Here is a 10,497-nt window from a genome sequence, read left to right as displayed (position 1 = left end):
AAAAAAAAAAAAAGAAAATATCAAAGCCTAATTCAAATATTAATAGAGGGTCCCATTACATCTGACAAAATAAATGCCAACAGACACTGGTTTGTATATTAATAATTTGCTTTGTGTGCAATGATATTAAATAAATATGATGAATTTCACACAAAATGTAAAATAAATTGCTTTATTGTACATAGGCTATCAGGTCTATTCTGATTTTAGATACAGCTGTAAAAATATTTTTTCCTTGAACATTCTGCAATGATCAGAACACAAGCTGCTGCAACATCCACAATCCTGTGCAAAAGTCTTGAAACATTTCTTATTTCTTTATAATTTCCTTTTAAAGAAGTCAGATTCTTGTGATCTTTATCAACACCTCTCCAGTCTTCCTGAAGGTTTTTCTTTCAACCATCAATGTTTTTTAACTTCTTTCCATAAGAAAACTACAGAAAGACTGGAAGACTGTGGAATATGACCATTTGATAAGATTACAAGAAAGTCTAGTTGCTTAGAAGAAAAATATAGAAAAACTTTAGAAAGGAAGTGGGATTCATCCAAAAAAATATTTACAACAATGACTCCCTGCATAATAGGAAAAGCCTAAAGTGGAAAAAGTGGTAAAGACTGTCTCTGAGGAGTAACATGGCTGTTAAACATTGATGAATAACAAGATGTCCAAGAGGTTTTTTTTATTTTCTTGACTCAACCGGTGTATCTTGCACATAGCTGATTTGAGTCCCGTCCTCTTGTATTTCACTGCCTGCTTCTCTGTCCTACAGGACTGTTTGCGTGGAGTCAGTGGTGCTGTTTGTGTTGGGTTTCTGCTCAGTATTCACCGAACTCACTGCCGCCTGTTCCACTCTGCTGGTGTTTTCACCGTTCATCGCTGGTTGGCGATCTGGTTGGGCGGCAGTGGTCGGCGGGGGTGAAACCACCAGCCTCTCAATGGGCTCATTGGCTGTTCTGTCTGTCACAATGAGGTAATTCGGCTCAGGCTGGAGAGCGCTGGAGCGGCGCTGCAGTGCATGCTGGGTACATGAGAAAGAGCGCTGCCGGGGGGCTGGCTGGGGAGAGAGGAAGTGAGGTGTAGTGGCTCGGGGGTTTTCGTGATGCCGGTCACGATCCTCGTCTTCTGATGTCACCTCCTGTAAGGTACTGATTGGCCGAGGGGAACGACCCATGATTCTTGGAGGAACGAGCGCCGTGGCTGATTGGTTGAGCTGGGGTCTCCAGTTCTGGGGCGGTGGGTACTGCATTCGACCCATTGACCAATCACTGGCAATGAAGAAAATCATGAAAACATGATCAAACTGATGAAGGCATCAAAGAATTATGGTGAACAACTTAAATTAAGAAAAACAGAATGCTTAATTGATCTCCATTGTATGACTGAAAGCATATCGAAATATAAGGGTTATATATCAATCGATATTGATCATTTTTTATTTGTTTTTCCTCTCGAGCTGTTGTAATCATTCTCTCCTTTCACTCCACCTCATCATTTTCATTCTGAAGCAGCTATGAGGCGCCGAAACACGAAACTGCTGCTGCGCAAGTTACTCAACAGGTTGTTGCTAGGTAACCAAAGAGAGAGTGAGTTAGTCAATGCAACCAACCTGAACCTTGCTTTGCTGACCATTAGTGATCATTTGTAATCACTAAATTGTTTGGTTAGTCTATCAAAATAATGATGTGTGTTTGAGTCAAATTTCTGAAAGCTTACTTCTGAGGTGGTGAGGTCATGTCTCGATGGGCTATCATCCCAGAGAATGAGGCACTTCTTCCAGGGAGACCCTGAGAACTGACCCACGGCGAGTACATTAGAGCACGCTCCTCCCACATCACATCGTTGGCAGTGTTAACAGGAACAGGTCCTCTCTGGATCTGGTGGGCCAGCAAGAGCTCCAGGACCTGATGGTGCATGGCCTCTCTGGCCACATCGATTGGACGACGGCCCCTCCGGTCATGCAGCTCCAGGTTGGCTCCATGAAGCAGGAGAAGCCTGGAAGTGTCATAACAGCCATGGAGGGAGGAGAGGAAGAGCGCTGTCTCACCCTAACAGAAAAAAATATATATAATTATACAAGCAACAGTACTCAAAATCATTTATTACATATAATCTTTTGATTATAAAACTCTAAACTGATACAGTGCCTTTCAAAAACATTTATACCCCTTCAACTTTCAGGCATTCTAACAACTTACAGCCACAAACCAAAGCAAACTGGTTGCACTGAATGTTACTTAGGGGTAGCTAACTAAAGTGGAATATAATTAAAATCAATATTGAAACACATTTTCAAAAGAATTTACACAAAAAATGCTCAAATGTTTGTCCCATTCCTCATTTGTCCTCTACTTTGCATTGGTGTGAAACAAATCCCCACAAAAATATATTAAAGTTTGCAGCTATCACATAAAAAATGTGCAAAGGTTTAACAGGTGGGAATTATTTCCAGGACAATCTCTGGATAATAAAGCTTAGTCACGCACCTTGTTGTCTTGTAGGTCCACAGCGGCTCCGTAACGAATGAGGGTCCTTGCTAGGGAGAGGTGATTTACTGAGCATGCCCAGTGTAGGGCTGATCTCCCTGAGAGACAAGTGTGAGTGGAGGGGAGGTGAGGGAGTAAGTCAGCCAGTGAACAACCATTACACAACAGAGTTAAGCCCAGATGGTAAGGAGATGGGGGATGAAGAGGGAGGACACCTCTAATTAGGGGAGGAAGGGGGCGATGAGACAGGAGGACAGAGGGTTGAAGACAAAGAAAAGGACAGAAGAGCTGAAGCAAGGAGAAAGATGAACCACAAAGCTAATATGTCCATCAACACAAGAATATTAACTTTGCTCTGAGTCAGAAGAAGAGAGGAGGGGAGCTGGAGAAGGACAGGTAAGAGGGACAGAAGGGACACAAAAAGAGGATGTGAGAGAGACGGGGTAAGTCACAAGTTACTCGACCCCCTCAGTGTCAGAAAAAGATGATTGTGAATAAACTCTCTAAATGAGGACTGGGGGCTGAGGTACATTATCAAGTCCCAGACTAACTAGTGATGTCGTCACAGGAAGCATTACCAGTATGATCTGTGTTGTTCACTGGAACTCCAGCTTGCAACAGCTCCAGAACCACTCTGTCCAGCCCGCTGCGCACAGCTCGGATCAGAACCACAGACCCATCTGGACCACACCACTCTGCTGACTGCCAACAGAACATTACTAGGATAAACGTTTGACTTCACCCACAAAACACATTTGGTTTGTAGCTTAACTACTTGTAATGACTGACCTGCTGAGGGGGACTGAGCAAAGGAGGAGGCATGGCATTCCTTTCCCATCCTCTAGGTGGAGCTGTTTAAAAGAAAGTTCAGAATGAGTGATTCCAAATTCAAATGGCAAAAGTAAAAGGCATGTGAATCTTAAAAACAACATTTTCTCTTATTTAAATAGCTTTATGCAAGCTTTATGATTACTGTAGGGACTGTGTGTGTACTACATTTTGCAAAGAAGTGTTTACATTTTATATATTTATAAATTTACAGTCAGTGATGAGAAATTATACTGTTATACTCATTCAGGGCATAAACTTTGGGCTAAATTCATCCTCAAGTGTAAAAAAAATTACACAACACATATATTCTAATTTAAAATCAAGAATGAAGCAAAAGTGGAAAACATTTAGGACAGTTTTGAATCCTTCTGGCAAATTCGCTACTAGATCAGAGGAAGGGGTGATTGTGTTATTGTCAGTTCTACGAAATGACAAAAAACAAAAACACGACAATAACTTCACTCTAGGTGCTGTAGATTTTAGCTATCATGTTGAATCTTAAAGTTATTGTCAAGACAGTTAGCAAAACATTCCAGGAGAAGTTGTGTTCTTTCTAAAACAAATATGACAGATTACGTTGTATTGGCCTGCGGGTTTGACCGGCACCAGGCCGAAAGTGTCTCTGGTCCGCGGTCCTGTGGTCACAGATAGAGGGGTCCTCCTGTCGCCTGGAGCATCTTATGTTGATGTCCTCCATTGAGCTTTGGGTAAAATCTGTGTCACTTCCTGGCTCTTGGTCCCTTTTCAAAGGCCTGTAAGCCAAGATAGTATTATGAAATCATATGTTTCCAATATATTCTGTTACAATTTGTTTGTTAGTTTTCCTTTTTCCCCATTTTTTTATCCGGAAGTGTCCAGGGAGCTCTGCAGCACATGTACAGTAGATTCCTGGGTTGTTATGTTGATTTTGGGAAACATAAACATCTAACAACTATAGGGACAAATTACCATAAGAGTAAATACAACGATCTTAATCTTTCTTTAGAAGACATTTTTAAATACTGGTGTGCATTCGAAAACTCTTTAATCATATTTTGAGCTCTTCTATTTGCCTTGATTATTGACTATTTGTCTAAATGCTCTTTGAGATCAGTACTGTAGTTTTTAATTGAACTGATCCTAAGAAAATAAAAGGTACAATTATGGCTCCATTGAAAAAAATGTTATAGTACGTTAAATGACACTTGTCTTAAATCTAGATTTTTCATTAAAATAAAGCTTTTCTTTCTTTCCAATCCATCCATCCAATTCAATAATATTAATTAAAAGAATTTGTCAACTTTGTTGTTATGTTCACTGTTTTGCTGTTCTTATTTTGTGCTAAACAATGCCATCTAGTGGTCATTCTTATTATCAAAAAGCAGTAGAAGTAGCATAGTTGCAGCAACATTGCAGTTCCTCAGCTCTGCTTATATTGTTTTCTTGCCTGCTAAGGCGTCATCTGTAAGTATAATAAGTTGAATTAAATATATATGAGAATAGTTATCGCAGACATCTTCATTTGTAGATAATTATGGTAGTAGTAAACTCGGCTTGTTGCTAAGCTAACTCAGACCTCTAGTCTGTGTATAAAAATGGTGTGTGCAGTGATTTTGACGTTTTTACTGCGCCAATGATACTTATATGTATTCCTTTGTTTATCCTGTTACAGTTTCACAAAAAATTGATGTCAGTAAATTCTCCAAGATGTCAACCCTGAGTCTGTGGAGTTTCTGCGTTCATTCTGTTTAGCTGTTTGGATAGCTAGTATCATTTGGCTGGTGAGGCCACTTGTGGTTGAGTGATTATTAATAATTGTCATATGGCTCTATTAAACAGTGGGCTAACAGGATAAAATTCTACAAAATAATAAATCAACACAAGCAAGTTGATTTATTTATATATATGACCATATCCTAATTCCACCGTAAACAATTAATCTTAATGTGGAGGAGCATTGACTGTTCTCTTGGCTACCCCAGATGATGGAGCTCCTCCAGCGGACACTAACTTTAGCTCAACAAAACACATCTATAGGAGAATCAAACTTCATTGACTCCTACTGAAACTCTGAGGATGAACAGTCAATCTCACCATTCTTTGTTGCATTAAAAAGAAACCATCTGAGAGAAACTGAGATATGATATTAGTTAAGACACCTATCAGTTAATTCCACATATCTAGTATCCCAAATAAATCATGCAATGAGCAGTGTACGTACTCTCTAAGTCACATCTTAGTGCTTTGCTGTATTTCTTAAAATTCTGTAAAACTCTGAATTTAATGTGAAATAAATATATACATTTAGAACACCATTTCTAAATGTGTTCTAAAATGAGAAGCTTTGACAATCAAAAATAAAATTTAGCCACGATCATAAGAAAGCAGAGGACAAATGTTTTAGTTACACAGCTTTTTCAGACCACTTCACAATCTTTAGGAGCAGCAACACTTACCGCATTCGTATGGCATCCTCCCCTAACGGTTCCCTCCTCCTCTTTTTCTCTGCTTCCTTGTATTTCTTTTTCTTCCGAAGGCTAATTTTGTCTTTCTCTTTGTTATATCGAACTCGTTGCTCTTGGTGTGGTGTGTGTTGCATCCAGGCCTTGGATTTGCTGCTGTCATCATCGTTAGCGACTTTAGACCGATGTCTCACCCTAACACTGCCGTTGTTCTCTGATCGCTGCAATCTCATCTTCCTCATCACCAGAAAGACCACCAGAGGAATCAAAATCAGAAGTCCAACTGCAATGGCAGCCACAGCCCAAATCCAGGCAGGGGTTTGCTCTTTGAATGAAATAATGGAAACATTAAGATATACAAGTAGATAAAAGTAGCATCAGTTATCTAAGATAATTTTACCTCTGATGAAAGGAGCATTTAAACTAAAAATTTGGTTTAATAATTTAAGCTTAATTTATTTCTACAATTTATTTATACCTCTACTTTATGAAGACATTGAAAATCATCTTTGTGTGCCGATACCTTTTTTTATTCGATCGTGAATACAATTCAAAGAAACTCACACCCCAGTCTGCACACCAGGAAAACAAAGCAGTTTTACATTGTTTTGATTGGCTACATTTGGAATATGGAAGTGTGTGTGAGCGTGTGTGTAGGTGACGGGAAACAAGAGCCTACCTTCAACTTCCACTTGCTCCTCTCTGCTCCCTATTTCCTCTTGGACACCTCTGACGCCGATAATGACTTGCAGCTCCTGCAGCATTGGGAACGTCGAAGGCTTTGACATTATCACTGCATGTAGGAAACTGCCGGCTTCCGTAGCGTACGGGAAACAGGTAGAAGGTGACCTGGAGCAAGGCCTGTTGTCGACTTGTAGGAACAGGAGGGAACTACAGAGGAGACAGGAGAAATTTGGTACAAAAGAGCAGGTACCTCTTAAATGTTATACCTTTCCTGCGCTTAACGAAGATCCCCAAGGTGTTGTGTTTGCCACCCTCAGTTTTACATGTTTGCTCAGTTTAGATTGTCTTGATAAATGATTGATGTAGTCCACCTCACTCCACTAGGAGTGACCCACAGTCATGTACTTCATTTGATTAGTGATAATAAAGTATTTCTCATATAGCTGTGGACCAACTTCGCTTGTTGTATTTTGAAGTCAATACAACTAATCTTTTTGGTTGAATTGGATTAAGTATTTAACCCTACCATACTCTAATTAATTAATAATTATCCAGGTTTCTGCACATTTTTAAGTTAACCAAGGTAGCAATACAATTGAATTTAAGCCTAATTACTTTGAAGATGCAATAGCTTTGGACACAACTCTCTTGTTGCTGCTGTAAATTTGAACCAAATTATCTTAAATATTTAACTAATAGTTACTTCTTAATTTAGCTTTTCTTGTCGTTTCTGCTTGTTTGGTTTTTAAATTATACAGAGATATGTGTTGATTGCACCATGAAAAAGCTTAAGGTTGCCCTACTTGGATTAATGGAGATCTTCAAGGCAGTCCAGTTACATTTTATGTGTTATTATATAGGAACTGAAACCATTTTTTTATGTATATAAAATGTTTGGGTTTTTTTTTAGGCAGAGTCTTGCCCAAATGCTTAATTTTTAATGCATAATCTGTCATCTAACATATATCACTTACTGTTTCATTAAGCTTACTTTACATCACTAACTTTGTCTTTAATATTATTACTGCTAAAATAAGAAAATGATGTGGTCTCATATCCCACACGTATTACCTACCCATTAGAGTCTGTTGGTGAAGAGTGAGCCAGCATGTCAGCAAACTTCTGAGGGTAAATATCAAACAAGTTCAAGTTTGCTGCAAGCGAAATGTTTCCCCTCAGTTTGAGGGGTGACTGCAGGATGACGCTGAGTGTCCAGAGTAGAGGAGTGACAGCAAGGGAGAGATTTTGCTTTGGGATTTTGGTGTGAAGAAGCAGGGTGCCTTTGGCCCACAGAGGGCTCTGCTCTCTGAAGCAGTCACTTCCATCCCATCCACAGGCAGCGTTGTTGCAGCCCTGGTCACAGCGATTGCTGGCATAATAAGCTCGACAATACTGAGTGTGTCCCGGACTGAGAGATGTGATGAATTGGGAACAAATGGGTGAGAAGAAAAGACAAATTAGTGACAGAAATAATAGCATCATAATAATAAAGTGTTTAAGCACACCCTCTAATTTTACACATATCTGTACCAGGTCGTATGTAAAATAAATCCTCCAGGTAATGTTTTTTCATCATCTGCTGATATATAACATATTAATAATAGAAGAGGGGATGCTTATTTTGCACCACTAAAATCCACCCTATTAAGCTAAAAGGGTTTCCATAATTTACAGTTCAAAAAGTTAATTTAGTCACAAAGGTTTTTTTACTTGCAGTGACCCCGATTCTTCAGGCAGTCAAATCCGTCTCGAAGGCAACGTGACTCCATGCATTCTCGGTTACATGTCCCATCTCCAAACTTCTCTTTGCAATTGTTCTCGCGACACTGGTCCCATGGATCACTGGAGCCAGCTGCTGAAACAGTTACTGATTAGGATGAATGATAAAGCTGACACAAACAGCAAGAGGGTTGTGGAAATAAACCTCTCATACATCAGTTTACTCAGTTTCCAAAAAAGACAAACTGGTTTTATGTTGTATTTAATTGCATCCTGCAGCTAATTTCTTTAACAGAAGGATACAAAGCAGACTGATCTATCTGAAAACAACATACATGTACACTAGCAGGGCGTAATATTATGACTGCCCTCCTTTCAGTTGATGATCTTTTTGCTATTAAAACAATCGTGTCCTTTTGAGGCGTGGATTTTTTTAGACCCCTGATTGTGTGTTGTGGTATCTGACACCAAAATGTTAGCAGCAGTCAAGTGGCGGTCCTTTATGAATCAATCCACAGATTCTTGATTGGATTAATATATGAGGAATTTGCAGGCTAAATCAACACCTCTTGGTTGTTCCCTCATTCCTGAACCATTTTTACTCTATGGCTGTGGGCATTATCCTGCTGGAAGAGGTCAAAGACACTAGAATATGTGTATACCCTTTAACAGAAGCTTTACATGGTGTGCAACAATGATTAAAAATGTGGTATTTATTAAGCTAGAATCTATATGGATTCCAAGTAGAACATTGTTAAAACATCACACTGCCTCCACTTGCTTGCCATCTTCTAAGTGAACACCACACATTCACTCGGATGCAATTCCAAAACATGATCTATCAGACCAGAACATGACCCAGTTGTGAGTTCATGTGTCCAAATGTTGTTTTTGGGAGTGAGCAGGGGTCAGCATGCACTCTGAGAGACCCACAACTATACAGACCAAAGGGCTACACTGTTTCTGACAACAGTTCACCATGGTTGCTTCCCCGGATTGATTTTGATAGAATTTAATCACTACAAACCAGAAACACACCACAGTCACATCAGATTTGGATATTGTCTAACCAAACTGTCTAGCAGGCACAATTTGGCCTTGGCAAACTCTCTCAAATCCTTAGTTTGGTACATTTTTTAAATCATTTTGCTGATCATTTTAAGGGCAAAGAGGTCATGATGTTATGCCCATTTAGTGCATTTCTGAATGAATAACCTGGAGAAAACAATACCCCCACATTCACACCTAACTGAGCAAATATAAATTAACCCAGACAACTGGGGCGGGGTTAATGTATTTGTGTATATAACCTTCGCTTTTCAAACCAAAGTGTTTTTATCAGATGGCTGGTTCTCCCATGCATTCAACTACTTATTGTTTCAAGCCATCAGCAACTATTCACCACAATGCAGGTCAAGCCACGCAAGGTGGGTCGCAATACAGTCAGCTAAAGGGGACAGGAAATGGGCCCGACATAAACAGGAAGTTTCCAGAAGGAGCGAATAGCCAAAGGAAACGGAGTGGGCTGGGAACTTGATAAAGGTTGAAGGTTGTCACCAAGGCAATGTGGAATGTGATGGAGTTGGACAATGGGCTTGGCAGGTGTTAGCAAGACCATAAAGGGAAAAGAGCCCGTTGACAATAGAGCTGAAATTAGATGACTACTTCACTATGATTCATTTGACCAGTAAAATGTCTATCAGTGATACAAAAAGAATTAAATACTAGCCCTCATTTTTATGTAAATACACATTTAAAGAATCTTAGAAAACCTGTTACAGATTGCAAAGCCAAAATATTCACTTAAACTTTAGCAGAACAGTAATAGCAGTTAAAATGAGAATCAGTTTTTTACGCAGTAAATGCAAATTTTCCTAGACTTTTATTTGAGGACCTCCAGCCATGTGAACAGGAAAACAGAGAGCTGCTACATTAAAATATGATTTAATGAAATATTTAGCCAAACTCACCTTGAGACGTGCAACTCAATCCCAACAGGACAAACATCCTGAGACTCAGCATGTTCACGTCACGTTCTTCTGTAAACCTGCGTTTGAAAGATCTTCTAATCTATCCCTGATCCATCACATCAAGAACATCTTGAGGTCTTGCTGCTCGCACTAAGCGAAGTCACCAAATGTCATCACTGCTACATCAGCCACCCTGCTCACTCTATTCGCTCACTCCTTTTTTTTTTCAGAGGCCCTGCGGATATCTGGACAACTTCCTGCCACTGTGTGCAGAAGAATAGGAAGGGCGCTAACCCCTGTGTGCCTCTGTGTGTGTTTTTGCAGTAATGTGGCTGGAGAACTGCTAGGAGGGCTATTTCTTCATGTCG

The 10,497-nt window shown here is 39.7% G+C and overlaps 1 protein-coding gene across 2 annotated transcripts; it reads right to left on the bottom strand.

Moving 5' to 3' along the window:
- Positions 1-152: 152 nt before the first annotated feature.
- Positions 153-10,456, bottom strand: notchl (notch receptor, like). 2 transcript variants are annotated; one of them, XM_015034761.1, is made up of 11 exons: positions 10,130-10,456; positions 8,151-8,295; positions 7,516-7,848; positions 6,436-6,647; positions 5,751-6,081; positions 3,892-4,067; positions 3,274-3,335; positions 3,063-3,186; positions 2,485-2,582; positions 1,715-2,046; positions 153-1,266 (listed from the first exon to the last, which is right to left on the bottom strand). In XM_015034761.1, the coding sequence occupies exons 1-11, from the start codon at positions 10,179-10,181 to the stop codon at positions 765-767; spliced, it is 2,367 nt and encodes a 788-aa protein (XP_014890247.1). In that variant the 5' UTR covers positions 10,182-10,456; the 3' UTR covers positions 153-764. The 2 variants fall into 2 exon arrangements, with proteins under 2 accessions (XP_014890247.1, XP_014890248.1); XM_015034762.1 differs by having other exon boundaries at positions 8,151-8,292; positions 10,130-10,454.
- Between the last annotated feature and the right edge of the window lie 41 nt (positions 10,457-10,497).

This window comes from Poecilia latipinna, unplaced genomic scaffold (genome assembly GCF_001443285.1).
Source record: "Poecilia latipinna isolate Pla-1442-1.1 unplaced genomic scaffold, P_latipinna-1.0 Scaffold310, whole genome shotgun sequence".
Lineage (NCBI taxonomy): Eukaryota > Metazoa > Chordata > Actinopteri > Cyprinodontiformes > Poeciliidae > Poecilia > Poecilia latipinna.
Note: the sequence above shows the minus strand (reverse complement) of the source record. Positions and strands in the feature narration are given on the sequence as shown.